This window comes from Capricornis sumatraensis, chromosome 17 (assembly GCF_032405125.1).
Source record: "Capricornis sumatraensis isolate serow.1 chromosome 17, serow.2, whole genome shotgun sequence".
Taxonomy (NCBI): domain Eukaryota; kingdom Metazoa; phylum Chordata; class Mammalia; order Artiodactyla; family Bovidae; genus Capricornis; species Capricornis sumatraensis.
The window spans coordinates 9144704-9160284 of record NC_091085.1 but is presented as its reverse complement, the minus strand read 5'-3'; the positions used below and the strand labels follow the sequence as shown (position 1 = coordinate 9160284).

The window sequence follows — 15581 nt, the reverse complement described above, 5'->3', positions numbered from 1 at the left end:
TATCATACTTTTGACTCTTAATTCATTTTAAACTGGGCTTCCCTGGTAGCTGAGCTGCAATTCAGGAGACCCTGGTTCAATTCCTGGGTTGGGAAGATCCCCTGGAGAAGGGATAGGCTATCCACTCCAGGATTCTTGGGCTTCCCTGGTGGCTCAACTGGTAAAGAATCTGCCTGTGATGCGGGAGACCTGGGTTTGATCCATGGATTGTGAAGGTCCCTTCGAGAAGGGAAACGGCTATCCACTTCAGTATTCTGACACGGAGAATTACATGGACTCTATAGTTCATGGGGTGGCAAAGAGTGGGCACAACTGAGCAACTTTCACTTTTACTTTTTCATTTTAAAATAAATAAAGAAAAAAAGTTTCTGGGAGAAAAGATGTGAAAGTTAGAAAGAGAAAAGGAAACAAAATACAAAAACTCAAACAAAAAACAAAAAACTTTTGTTTCATTTCCTCTGGACTTAAAACAATATTGACCAGTTATACAAGACACAGTTCTAAAAGCTGTCATTTCTAGGGTTGACATTCTATTTGAATTTGATGCTTGTGTACTAGCACATAGGAATTTTCAAATAAATGATTTCACTTGTTTAAAAGGATGCTTGGGGCTGCTGCAAGGGGATGATCCAGAGAGATGATATGTGATGGGAGGTGGGAGGGGGATTCAGGATTGGGAGATTGTATACACCCATGGTGGATTCATGTCAATGTATGGCAAAACCAACACAGTACTGTAAAGTAAAATAAAGTAAAAATAAAATTAAAAAAAAAAGTGATCACCTAACAGAAAGTTGGACTTTTACTATGTTAAACTATAAAGGTAAAGAAAGGAAAGAGGGTCAACCAGATGCATCTTTTACTGAGGTTAAAAACTCATCTTTGTGAATCATAAGCATATTCATAATGCAAAATGAGTTATATAATGAAAATATATCCATTTCTGCTAGTGACATATACCAGGTTCTTCCAAAAAGGAATTTTTGTTATGATCCAACAAGTGAATTTTGGTTTGTTTTTTTAGAAAAGTCTATGTGACATGACCCTAATGTTTTAATAGTACTTCAAAAAATCAGGAAAATGCTGGGGAGTAATTTTCAATCTCCTAGAGACAGTCTAAATCATCCAGTGACAACAGGAATTATAAGCAGTTGCAGAAATGAGAAATAGAGCAAAAAAAAAAAAAAAAAAGGCTAGAGTATCTACACTATCATACTTGTTTCTTGTCTTCTCTCCCTCTTTCCTGCCCTCCCTGCTTCCCTCCCTCCCTCCCTCCCTCCTCCCTTTCCTTCTTTCTTTCCTTTTTCTTCTTTAGCTTTCCAGATCGCCACTGGGGATTCCTAAAACACTTTATAAAAACATATTTATTATTCACTTACTTCATTGCCTTCCAATTCAAAAAACTCAAACTTCATAGAAATTCTGTACTGTGTTGGTGCGACCACTTGCCATATACAGTGTTTGTTGGGAGGGTACTCCTTGGGCCATCCTGGAGTGGTTATAGTGCCATTCAGCTTTGTAAGAAGTCCGCCACAAGCCGCTGGAAAGAAAGAAAAAGGAAAGTTTCTCCTAAAAAACTCTCCCATTCTTAGCACCTTTCCACTAATAATCAAACATCTCAGCATTAAGTTTCAACCATCTTCTGAATTTTTCAAAATCTAGAAAACTGCAGTCTTTAGTACAACATATTGAAACATCTAATCCCATTAGAAAGTGTTATTTTGCAGGTTTGGAGCCAAGATAGTGATTGCTGAACTACAAGAAAGTGATGGCTGAACTACATTTTAAGTCTTTTAAAGTTGTCTGAGCAATATAAAGAACACGGTGTCAGTTTTCTTATCTTTTCAGTACAGTTCAGTTGCTCAGTCGTGTCCGACCCTTTGCGATCCCATGAATCGCAGCATGGCAGGCCTCCCTGTCCATCACCAACTCCCGGAGTTCACTCAGATTCACGTTCATCGAGTCAATGATGCCATCCAGCCATCTCATCCTCTGTCGTCCACTTCTCCTCCTGCCCCCAATCCCTCCCAACATCAGAGTCTTTTCCAATGAGTCAACTTTCACATGAGGTGGCCAAAGTACTGGAGTTTCAGCTTTAGCATCATTCCTTCCAAAGAAATCCCAGGGCTGATCTCCTTCAGAATAGACTGGTAGGATCACTTTGTAGTCCAAGGGACCCTCAAGAGTCTTCTCCAACACCACAGTTGAAAAGCATCAATTCTTCGGCGCTCAGCCTTCTTCACAGTCCAACTCTCACATCCATACATAATCACAGGAAAAACCATAGCCTTGACTAGACGGACCTTAGTCGGCAAAGTAATGTCTCTGCTTTTGAATATGCTATCTAGGTTGGTCATAACTTTTCTTCCAAGGAGTAAGCGTCTTTTAATTTCATGGCTGCAGTCACCATCTGCAGTGATTTAGGAGCCCAAAAAAATAAACTCTGACACTGTTTCCACTGTTTCTCCGTCTATTTCCCATGAAGTGATGGGACCGGATGCCATGATCTTCGTTTTCTGAATATAGAGCTTTAAGCCAACTTTTTCACTCTCCTCTTTCACTTTCATCAAGAAACTTTCTAGTTTCTCTTCACTTTCTGCCATAATGGTGGTGTCATTTGCATATCTGAGGTTATTGATATTTCTCTTGGCAATCTTGATTCCAGCTTGTGTTTCTTCCAGTCCAGCATTTCTCATGATGTACTCTGCATAGAAGTTAAATAAGCAGGGTGACAATATACAGCCTTGACATATTCCTTTTCCTATTTTAAAACAGTCTGTTGTTCCATGTCCAGTTCTACCTGCTGCTTCCTTACCTGCATACAGATTTCTCAAGAGGCAGGTCAGGTGGTCTGGTGTTCCCATCTCTTGAAGAATTTTCCACAGTTTATTGTGATCCACACAGTCAAAGGCTTTGGCATAGTCAAGAAAGCAGAAATAGATGTTTTTCTGGAACTTTCTTGCTTTTTCCGTGATCCAGCAGATGTTGGCAGTTTGATCTCTGGTTCCTCTGCCTTTTCTAAAATTAGCTTTAACAACAGGAAGTTCATGGTTCACGTGTTGCTGAAGCCCTGCTTGGAGAATTTTGAGCATTACTTTACTAGCATGTGAGATGAGTACAACTGTGTAGTAGTTTGAGCATTCTTTGGCATTGCCTTTCTTTGGGATTGGAATGAAAACTGACCTTTTCCAGTCCTGTGGCCACTGCTGAGTTTTCCAAATTTGCTTGCATATTGAGTGCAGCACTTTCACAGCATCATCTCTCAACTGGAATTCCATCACCTCCACTAGCTTTGTTCATAGTGATGCTTTCTAAGGCCCCCTTGACTTCACATTCCAGGATGTCTGGCTCTAGATGAGTGATCACACCATTGTGATTATCCAGGTCATAAAGATCTTTTTTTTGTACAGTTTTTCTGTGTATTCTTGCCACCTCTTCTTAATATCTTCTGCTTCTGTTAGGTCCATACCATTTCTGTCCTTTATCGAGCCCATCTTTGCATGAAATGTTCCCTTGGTATCTCTAATTTTCTTTAAGAGATCTCTAGTCTTTCCCTTTCTGTTCTTTTCCTCTATTTTTTTGCATTGATCGCTGAAGAAGGCTTTCTTATCTCTTCTTGCTATTCTTTGGAACTCTGCATTCAGATGTTTATATCTTTCCTTTTCTCCTTTGCTTTTCACTTCTCTTTTTTTCACAGCTATTTGTAAGTTGTTATCTTTTAAATGGTTATAATATCTATACCATATGATAGCTGTAAGCATTCATAAAATGATATGTAAGGAACAATACAGCCTATTGTAGTAAGACCAAAATCAATCGCTTATTTCCCCCAACTCTTTCATTTTTTTTTTTAAGACCAGAAACTCTTAGGAAGAGTTAGTTGAGCTAGCAGGCAAGGTAAACTATAGTAAATAGAGCATATTTGTTACTCCCAGAACTCCATTTAAACTGGTTTTCTTTCCCTTTTGGGTGATCCATTTAAAAGAGGTACTACAAGGAGATCAAACCAGTCAATTATAAAGGAAATCAACCCTGAATATTCATTGGAAGGACTGATGCTGAAGCTGAAGTTCCAGATTTTAGCCATCTGATGCAAAGAGCTGACTCACTGGAAAAGACCCTGATGATGTGAAAAACTGAGGGCAAGAGAAGAAGGGGGTGACAGAAGATGAGGTGGTTGGATGGCATCACTGACTGAATGGACATGAGTTTGAGCAAACTCCAGGAGATAGTGAAGGACAGGGAAGCCTGGGGTGTGGCAGTCCATGGGGTTGCAAGGAGTCCGACATGACTGAGCAACTGAACAACAACAACAACAACTATTTATGTTACCTCTAATTCTTATTGATAGTGAGATTAGGAAAATTAGAGTATTTAAAAGCAAGTTAAGTGAAAGGAAGGACTTCCTTTATAGTTCTGTTGGTAAAGAATCTGCCTGCAGTGCAGGAGATCCAGTTTCGATTCCTGGGTTGGGATACTCTGGAGAAGGAAATGGCAACCCATTCCAGTGTTCTCACTTGGAGAATCCCGTGGACAGAGGAGCCTGGCGGGCTACAGTCCATGGGATCACAAGAGTCAGACACGACACAGCTACTAAACCACCACCATCAGTGAAAGGAATGTATTATACACAGTTCGTAATTAATTCCTAAGGAGTCAAGGGTTAGCTAAAGTAACTGGTCTCTTTACTTGCCTTTGTGTATGTATGCATATATATGTGTATCTGTGTATACATGTCAACTAATATAAAGATTATCATATTTATACATATATTTTTAAAGCTACTGGTACTTTCAGGTTTACCATATTTGGCATATTTCTAAAGTGTAAAAATATTTATGCTAGGAGTCACATAGAAATAGCCAGATAACTTTCTTTTTATCTTGTATGCAATATCCTCTATTTTAAAGATACTGTATTTTCTTTGTAACTGTGTCTATTTTATTCTTGCTTAATAGGGAGGCAGAAAGAGAGAAAGAGAATGAGATTACATGAGAGAAAGGCAGGGGTAGGGTTTCAGGCAGGGAACACCATGTGAAAATCCAGCCCCACCTTCGCAGGTCCTTCTGTCGGGTCCCAGTTCATAGCCAGGCTCACAGGCACACTGGTAGCTGCCCAGCGTGTTCAGACAGTGCTGCTCACAGCCGCCACGGTCAGGCTTGGCACACTCATCTTCCTCTATAAAAGTGGCAACAATTAGAGAACAGCTATTTTGTTTTTATACACTAATGTGCAAAATTTTTTGAAAATGTGATGTTTAATAGTTTTGAATGAAACTGAAACAATTGATTTCTTCAACAAAATAACAGGAAACATTTGCAAGCCTTTGATGGATGACATATAAGAATCCATGTCACTGCAATCTAAAAATTATGTGAGAATCAGAAGGACTGGGCCAACTGAGGATCACCTTATCTCAGACACAGCATACGTTTTTTTTTTTTTTAAATTTAAAGTTAAAGGTGATTACTAAGATGTAGAGATTTTTCAGAATGAAATAGAAAACTTACTGAAAGAACATGAATTCATCTGTTCATTTCATAGTATAGTTTGCTAGGTAGCCTGAAAAATGCTTTTAAAGAAATAGCATTATTAATAAGTAAATTATGGTGGCAAAAAAATTAAAAAGGAAAACTAAGAAAATTTCTAGACCTCTTTCAATTAAAACATTCAGTATTTTTTATAGAGAGATATTGATTCAGAAAATACATAATTCCATATTTTATAAACATTAATAATTTTAATTGTATGTAGTAACATAAAAAATATACAAAATAGACATGTGAAACATATATATTAGTCTAAAAAAACACGTGTGACAAGGTACTTCATAATCTCACTCTCTAGGAATAACCTACTCTGAATTAAGAAAACAGTAAAAAATATTCTCTGGAGAAACTGTGTATCATCCAACACTAAGCATTCTGATAACCAAATACAAACATCACATAAGAGACTCTTATAGTATATTTCTTCTACTACAAAATATAACTTGTAGGGAAGATTTAAAGTATGTAAATGAATATTTTAATAAATACTTTGAATACATATACCCTAAGTGCCAAGGTTCTCTGCCTTTCAATTCAAATGATGAATAATACCCAGGGGAAATCAATTTGTTCTTTGAATAACAGAAATGTCTAGATATTCTTCACACTTTGACATACACAACTGAATTCATCACTTATTCTTTAAAAGGTATCAATGAGGAAATTTATTTTCTCTATTAAAAGAATTTTATTCTACAGTAACACAGTTAACCTAAATGTCTTTGAATTTTCAAGGAGCAAATCTGATGCCATTATTTACAATGAAACCACTTTCTTTTTACCCTACAAATATACATCATGCATGGGTCATGAAAATAAAATAAAATTCAAAATTAAAGATAATCAGTAATAATTCTTTGTCAAAAAGACATTTTAAGGGATCAGAATATTCTACTAAGGAGGCCATACATTATTTGTAATGTGGTAGAATGCTACTCTCTAAGGGAGGGCATAAAAGTGCTGCCACCTGGAAATAAATTGATGAAATATATGTCAGTAATCTCCTTCTGGTTATAAACTTTTTGCTGATTATATTACAAATATTTCCTCTTATCTGAATATCCCTTTCTGGATTTTGCTATTTTGACTGTTTCCTAAAAACCAGACGATAGAAAATCCTAATGGATTTCCTATCCTGTGCTACAAATCTCTAGATTCTAGTTTCCTTTCTTTTTTTAACCAGTAAACTTTTCCATCAAAAATCATAAAAATATTGATATATTTATGAAGACTGCATACTTCAGCCTTCAATATTACATTACTCTATTTCTTCCCTGCCTCAAAGCTAAACACATTTACTACATAATACTACATTTATCATCGACAAAGAGAAGCTTACATTTTAAATGATTCTAAATTACCTTTAAAAAAATTGGCAGCAAACCCTGCCTTGTTCACAGTTCCATCAGAAACAAACTTCATCCACAAGGTATTGGAGGTAGATCTGATATCTTCAGGTTTATCATAACCACAAAAACGTCCTATCAAAGGACTACTTTCATTGGTTCCATCTCGAACTTCTAGGTAGTCATAGGCACAATTGTCATGTCTTTCAATCTGTAACAGTAAAAATATGAGATCTGTCTCATTAATAGACAAAACAATTTCTATAAAAAGAGCATTATGTATTCTCAGTGATGTGATACTAACACAGCCATATAACAAATTATTTACACAAAAGAGAGCATTTCTCATGAATTATGCATGGCAATATCACACTGTCAATGAATAAAGGGTTTATTAATCTGGTAAAGACAGAGAGAAAATATCTATGAAAAAATGCATCCACATGCATTAGGATCATAGAAGTTAGCTGCCTTTTAAAATGGAATAAAAATAAAAGTAGTAATTCTTTGGAAAACAGAATTTTAAAAATTCCAGATTTAAAATTATCATTAGAAATCTGGGCTAGATATCCTATAAGCAATGCATAATTTGTTCTGAAACATAACCAATAATTATAATAATTGCTCATAGCTGATCAACAAAACCATTATTTTATCAATAGACTGAATTCATATTTTATTGACAAATGTTGCATAGTTTCAGGTTATACATATCTTTCTGAAGGAAAATCTGATAATATGAAATTACAATTCTTCTTAGTCTATGAATCCTTTATCCATAGTTAGCATAGCTGTGAGTGAGATGACTCCACTATGGAACTAGCACTAGTTGCCCTCTCAGAGTCACAAGGGCTTGCTAAATGAGCCCTTTTACCCCAAATCTTTCCTTGCAACCTGTGCATCCTTGGTGAGCTTAATCTCTTTCCTAAACAACTAAATGCAAATATTAGCTCAGACTATTGGCCTATAAGGGGCCTTCTATGTGGCTCAGTGTTAAAGAATCTGCCTGCCAAAGCAGGAGATGCAGGTTCAGTTAATAGGTAGGGAAGATCCCCCGGAGAAGGAAATAACAACCCACTCCAGTATTCTGCCCTGGGACAACCACGAACAGAGGGGCCTGGTGGACTACAGGCCATGGGGTCACAAAGGGTCAGACACAACTTAGTGACTAAATGGCAGCACCTCAAGCAGCAGCAGCACTGGCCTTTATAAAGGAGTGACATTTGTTTTAGTCTTAAAATACTAAAAAATCTACAAATTGTTTTATAAATTATAAGAATTTTTAAATAAATTCTTGCTTCTATATTTTTTTATAAAAAATGACTAACCCTAAAATCTTAGTAGAGTCAACTACTTATAAGTATTTGAAGCTGGAAAGCATAGTCATCTACAATTAATAAACCATGAAAAGTATCACATCTTTTCAACCATCATTCAACATACATTTCACTAATTTATGGAACTCTCCTATCACAAAACAAATGTCAGGGAACATGTTCATTCAATGAAGTACAATTTGTAAGCATGAAACTGGTGGCAGAGTTGGTTGAAGTAGTCATTTCCTGATTTATCAATACATTAGCAATGATAGTCTTCACATTAGGCAGCATGAAGACAAACAAGGAAATATATTTTGAAGTGGATTTGGTTAGAACTAAGTACTGTGTTTGCTGCTGCCCTTTTCCCAATCACAAATTAGAATCATTCATTTCTTCATTAAATGTTCACTGCCTGGTTCTATGCTGGGCACTCTTCTCACTCAGTATGCATAGTGTGCTTAGCATACTTCTCACTGCTCAGCATGCATCATTTGTCAAAGTAATAGAGCCTTGCACTCCTGGAAATTATCCTGGTGGGTAGAGAGCAAAGGAACAATAAACAAGGTAAATCATAATCATAAAATATTAGAAAGTAATACGTTCTATAGAAAAACACGAAGTGAAAGAAAATAGGAAGTATGAAAAGTGGAGGTGGGATGAGTGAAAGTTGTGATTTTAAATTATACTATCAGTAGGAGCTCACTGCTGCTGCTGCTGCTGCTAAGGCACTTCAGTCGTGTCCGACTCTGCGACCCCATAGAAGGCAGCCCACCAGGCTCTGCTGTCCCTGGGATTCTCCAGGCGAGAACACTGGAGTGGGTTGCCATTTCCTTCTCCAATGCATGAAAGTGAAAAGTGTAAGTGAAGTCACTGAGTCGTGTCCAACTCTCAGCAACCCCATGGACTGCAGCCCACCAGGCTCCTCCGTCCATGGGATTTTCCAGGCGAGAGTACTCGAGTAGGGTGCCATTGCCTTCTCCAGGAGCTCACTAGGATTCATAATTCTGGGTTTTTCTCTAAAAGTGTACTATCTTTGTGTGTGGAATTATGGGAAATAATTGGAAAACATTTAACATTAAAAATGTCTCACTTTTAACTTTCTATTATTTTATTTTTTTATAGTGATAAAATTTTTTTTTTTAATTTTTATTTTCACTCTATTTTACTTTACAATACTGTATTGGTTTTGCCATCACTTTTAAAGCATACTTTTGCAACCGTAGCTATTAAATAGGAAGGTGAGGGCGAGCTAGTAGTTGCACGAGGAGTGAATTAGTCACCAGGGGTGACAAGGCTAGCTGACCAGGTAGGACATATCTTCTTCTCTCAGCCTAACACACTGTCTTGAAAATCAGAATTCTCTATAAATATGAGGACATTTCCAGATGGCCAAAGGCTATTCTTTGGCTAAGGGGACATATAAAATAATATTTGAAACTCTCAAGGTATACAGCTTGTTAGAAGAATAAGTGAAACTGAGCAATAACAAAACTGTAGGGAAAATAACCAAAGGTCTCAGCAAGCCAACCTATCTTTACCTGCTTGAGCAACACAGAATGAACCGCCTGCAACTCATGAATCATTTTGGAAGTGGAGGAAAAGGTTATATCAGAAGAGGAAAGGGAGTGAGAACACACAATGAAGAAAGAAGCTGCCTGCCATAGAAGGTCAATTAACAGAAAAAAATCACATTGTTTCATATTAGAAGTCATACCAGAGGTAAAAAAAAAAAAAAAAAAAAAGAAGGCTAATTTAAAAGGGTTTGGGCTTTTAATTACAGTATGAAGAAAATGAGATAGACAATACTGAAAACAAATTACACTTCATCAATGGTTAAAAAGAAACAGGATAATGAATATTTCCCTGTATATAAAACTCACTTTGTTTCTTTAACAGTTACACAAAAGGTCTCTTTAAATTTATAGCATATTCACTAGTTACACTTAGTAAAAATTTTAAATATTTTATATGATGTGAAGTGAAGTTGCTCAGTCGTGTCTCACTTTTTGTGATCCCGTGGATTGTAGCCTGCCAGGCTCCTCCATCCATGGAATTTTCCAGGCAAGAGTACTGGAGTAGGTTGCCACTTCTCCAGGGGATCTTCCCAACCCTGGTCTCCTGCATTGCAGGCAGACTCTTTACCATCTGAGCCACCAGAAAAGTCCATTTTTATATGATACACAAAGTGTAAATATCTCATGGGTAAAATGTATAAAAATGATCAATTTTAAGATGGATTCTACCAGTACTTATTTATGAATTACATGTTACTTACATATTAAGTATCATGCACTTGGTATCTTGGGTTAAACAACAGAAATGTAAACTATAGTCTCACATAGCCAGTGCCACAGTAGTTGACCCAGATAGCTCACCTGTGACTTCCATGATTCTTGTTTACACATTTTTCTAGGTTAATTACATTAATCCTAATGTAATATCAGCACAATAAATCTCTATTGGTGTTAATTACAATTAATATCTCTTTAACTATATCTGCATAGCAGTAATGATGGTGAGCACAAATGAGAGTTTGAGTTATGTTATTTATGTTATTTGTGTGACAGCTTTAGAGAATGATGGTGGTAGTTTAGTCACCAAATTATGTCCTAACTCATGTGACCCCGTGTACTATAGCCCTCCAGGATCCTTTGTCCATGGGGTTCTCCAGGCAAGAATACTGGAGTGGGTTGCCATTTCTCCAGTACAGAGAATAGACAGAAATAGATATGTTCAAAGCTAGAAAGTGGATAAGTTCCTTGATGTTACATTACATTAGGTATAATGGGAAAAAGAGCACCAAAGTCAATAATTCATAAAGACAAAAACATAAAAAGTTTCTTCTTGCTTTGAAGCATGGACACAGTGCACAGATCTGGAATCTGAATGCAATGTCATGTACAATTACACATGTAGCAAATACGATGATGAAACGGACCTATTACAGACTTTAAGGCAGTCAGAGTACAAACCATATAGGGGTGTGGCAAGTTTATCTTAAAGTAAACAGACCTAATATGTATATATATAAAACAATAAAAGTGATCTTAAGCGCTGAAGATTTTTTTTAGGAAACTGATGTGTAAATGGTACTGGAAGTAGATCCAATACACAAAGAAGGAAAAACATGTACAAAGCTTAGGCAGAAGAGATGGATATTACACTTCATTATTAAGTTGAGGGTCCATGTCTTTACTGGTATGTTAGAGAAGAAGCAGTTCTTTTATTTAGCAAGATCTGAAATCAATTAAATATAATTTAAAGTAGCCAGCCTCTGATTCTAACACTGCCAGCCAGTACAGAGCTCTGTGGTCAGTGATGCGGGGAGCTCTGAAGGAATGCTAACCGTGGAGCAAGATATCAGGCCCGGGCTTCAGGGCCATTCACACACTGTGCTTTCATTTTATAATCAAATTTCCAAATAAATTTGACATTCCAAAAACATCTACTGCAATATCTAGTTATTTGTGAAAACCTCTGAAACGTCCCAATTTCCTAGGGAATAGTTTTAGTGAAAGATTTCCCATACTCCTTGAAAAATTGAAAATAAAATTATCATATGATTCATCAATTCCACTTTCAGATATACATTTGGAAAACTGAAAGCAGGGTCTTGGAGAGATATTTGTGCATCCATGTTAATAGCAGCATTATCCATAATAGCCAACGGGTGAACACAATCCAAATATCCATCAGAGGATGAATGGAAAAGCAAATTGTGGACTATACATACAATGGAATATTAGCCTTAAAAAGGAAGGAAATCCTTTCATGTGCTATGGCATAGATGAACCTTGAGGATATTACAGTTAGTGAAATTTAAAAAGTCACACAAAATTCAAATACTGTATGATTTTACTTACACGAGGCACCTAGAGTAGTCAGATTCACAGAGACATAAAGCAACAGTGATTGCCCTGGGCTCGGGGGAGCATGGATGGGGAATTGTTGCTTGCTGGATAAACAGCTGCAGTTTTGCAGCATGAAAATTCTAGAGATTGATTACACAATGTGAACGTACTTAACTCTACTGTGCGTACATATGTTATATCTATTTTACCGTAATAAGTCTTCAGTGAATGGTAGGACATAATTTCAAAATATAATTAATACTATAACTACATAAATGATTAAACTTTTATAGTTAAAATAATTTAAAATTCTATACACTTGTATAATATTATATATGAAATGAATCGCCAGTCCAGGTTCGATGCATGATACTGGATGCTTGGGGCTGGTGCACTGAGACGACCCAGAGGGATGGTACAGGGAGAGGGGTTCAGGATGGGGAACACGTGTATATCTGTGGCAGATTCATGTTGATGTATGGCAAAACCAATACAATATTGTAAAGTAATTAACCTCCACTTAAAATAAGTAAATTTATATTTTAAAAATATTCTATACTCGGAGCAATTTTAAGTCATTAATGTTGCTTTAGGGGAAGATATTAAAGAAAAATATGACTAACAAAAACAATCAAAATTAGCATGTGTTATTAAAAATAAATTAATTTTAATACTTTGAAAAATATAGTAAAGTCATGATAAAGCTATAATAAAAGGAATTTTAAATAAAAAGGAAAAATGTTTAATAGGATGGTTATTTAAAATGTACTGTCATGTTTAATATTTTATTAATTAATATTTTTATTAGTACTTCTCTAGGGGATCTTCCTGAACAACACTGAAGGATTGAACCTGGGTCCCCTGCATTGCAAGCAGATTCTTTATTGCCTGAACCATCAGAGAATCCCTTATTAATACTATCTGTACTATTAAGTACTATTAGTACTTAATGAATATTGTCAACTAAAAATTGTCACTTGCTATTGGCACTTGCCATCTACCTCTACAAGGATTAAATCATATGCTTCTGCAGCTTCTTATTTTCAATACTCCCTGAAAGGAATTCAGGGTGGAAAGTAGAAATGAATTACTCTGTACTTGAGGTGGGGGTAGGATGGTGGAGAACTAGGAAAGACAGGTCTTCAAATAGATGATTTCAGGAACTGATTTTACAAGCCCAATTCTTGTATCTCCCTATATCTAGAAAAGCACTAAAATCCTTCATGGTGATGACTATTGTTCCTGACTAACAAAAGCTTCATGAGACTGCTGCTGCTGCTAAGTCGCTTCAGTCATGTCCGACTCTGTGCGACCCCATAGATGGCAGCCCTCCAGGCTCCACCATCCCTGGGATTCTCCAGGCAAGAACACTGGAATGGGTTGCCATTTCCTTCTCCAATGCATGAAAGTGAAAAGTGAAAGTGAAGTCCCTGAGTCATGTCCAACTCTCAGCAACCCCATGGACTGCAGCCCACCAGGCTCCTCCGTCCATGGGATTTTCCAGGCAAGAGTTCTGGAGTGGGGTGCCATTGCCCTCTCCTTCATGAGACTAGTAGAAACCTTTTAGAAAATTGTGTGCTTGATTGCATGCCTTCTCCTATTAGGACTGCAGACTCTGAGAGAGACTGCTCCAAAGAGACAAAGGGGAAAGGTCAGTATAGATGTTATTTTAGTGAAGGGAGAATGCATGCAACCAAGCACACAACATGTGTATATCAGTGGCGGATACATGTTGATGTATGGCAAAACCAATACAATATTGTAAAGTAATTAACCTCCAACTAAAATAAATAAATTTATATTTAGAAAAAGATGCAAAAAAAAAAAAACACTAACAACTCTTACACTGTGCATATTTTTTAATACAAATTCATTTATTTTAATTGGAGGTTAATTACTCTACAATATTGTATTGGTTTTGCCATATTTCAAATTTTTAAGTAGACAATTTATATACTAGAGTGGAGAAAAAACAAACATGATCAAATATGTAGAAATCAAAACCATAAGGTGTGGTTAGGTTTAATTTCATATGATTCAGGTTTTTCAATGCTGCCATTTGATTTTTTTTCTTCATGACACAGTAATTTTTAACTTATAAATTTAGTAAAGATTCATTGAAAATCTATAATGGCCAGATAATAAATATACACTTGATAGTATATAAACAGTGATAAATAAACAGACATGTCCCTGACTGATAGATATTTATTGATTAAATAATACAAATGTACAAATGACAATAGTTATGAAGGTAAAGAATTTAATGCTATGAGAGAATATATATGCTTCATTTTGCTAGCAAGACAAAAAGGGTATGTGAGTTCCAGGCCATAGTGCTACCAATTAAGAATTGTGTGACCTTGGGCAGGTTTATTTAATCTAATCTTCCAGAGTAGACTGATAGCCTAAAGTATTCAATAAAATTATGGAGAGGTACTTAATTCTCTTTTATAGTTATTAACCAAAACAATGGTTAGGGAAGGCTATTATCTACTCCAGTATTCTGGCCTGGAGAATCCCAGGGACTGTCTAGGCCACAGGGTTGCAAAGAGTCAGACATGACTAAAAGACTTTCACTTTCATGAATACATTAATATATTATTAGCCAAATATCCAAAGAAATAGTGCAGGGCAAGCATAAAAATGTTAACTAATTAAGATCTCCTTGTCTTGGCTTTCTAGTTCACTCACAAAGATGAACCTACTTAATTTAAACTAATATGTAATATTTAAAGGAGTTAAAGGACTAATCTTAACTGAGTAATTCATAAAATACAGTTGACCCTTGAACAATGTAGGAGTTCGGGGTGTCAACCTAGTGCAGTTGAAAAACTGGAACAGCAATCTCTGCCTCAAAAATAAAGGAACTGATAAATGACTCACTGAAGAGAAAGAGGCTGAAGCAGTTTGGAGATATTAGTCATTTAAACCGTAGTTTTGTGACTTTATATATTGTGATCTCTAATCAAACACAAACTGCATACAAGTCAATAACTGTAGTTCAGACCTGTGTTGTTCAGGGTCAACTGTGCCAAGATTAAAAAAAAAAAACAAAAAAACTTTTGTATGTGGTTTAGAAAGTTATTACACACTACGGTTTTCAGAAGCAAGGTATAACCAAATCAGAATGTACAGAAAAACTGACAAGTGCCTCAAGTGTAATGCCACATAAATAAATGTATGTAGGGATTTTAATTAAACATAAGTAAGCTCTGGATTTGTTTCATTTATTTTCTGCTTTATTGACATTTCTTTGAAGTTGTATTATAGTCTCCCCAACTTTTTCTCTTATGTATTTCTGCATACTGGAAGTGCTCAAGTGAAGTAGTAGTATCGAGCCTGCTTTACCAAAACTACTGTTGAAAAGAAGACATGTTCTTCAAAATGATTTTAGACACTATTTACATTCATGTACAAATTCAGTTCAGTACTGGTCTTAGGATGAATGTATTAGTAACTACTAGAGAAGAAAATTGTCCCAAAGGGTATGATTATAGATGTATTAGTACTCAT

At 36.1% G+C, this 15581-nt stretch overlaps 1 protein-coding gene across 1 annotated transcript in view; it reads right to left on the bottom strand.

The window, feature by feature from the left end:
* Positions 1-15581, bottom strand: part of TLL1 (tolloid like 1) — a 326873-nt gene that overhangs the window by 51077 nt on the left and 260215 nt on the right. The window contains exons 13-15 of the mRNA XM_068989937.1: positions 6911-7106; positions 5053-5178; positions 1380-1540 (exon numbers count right to left, since the gene is read on the bottom strand). Coding sequence (XP_068846038.1) covers positions 1380-1540; positions 5053-5178; positions 6911-7106 — 483 coding nt within the window. The remainder of the gene's footprint in view (positions 1-1379; positions 1541-5052; positions 5179-6910; positions 7107-15581) is intronic.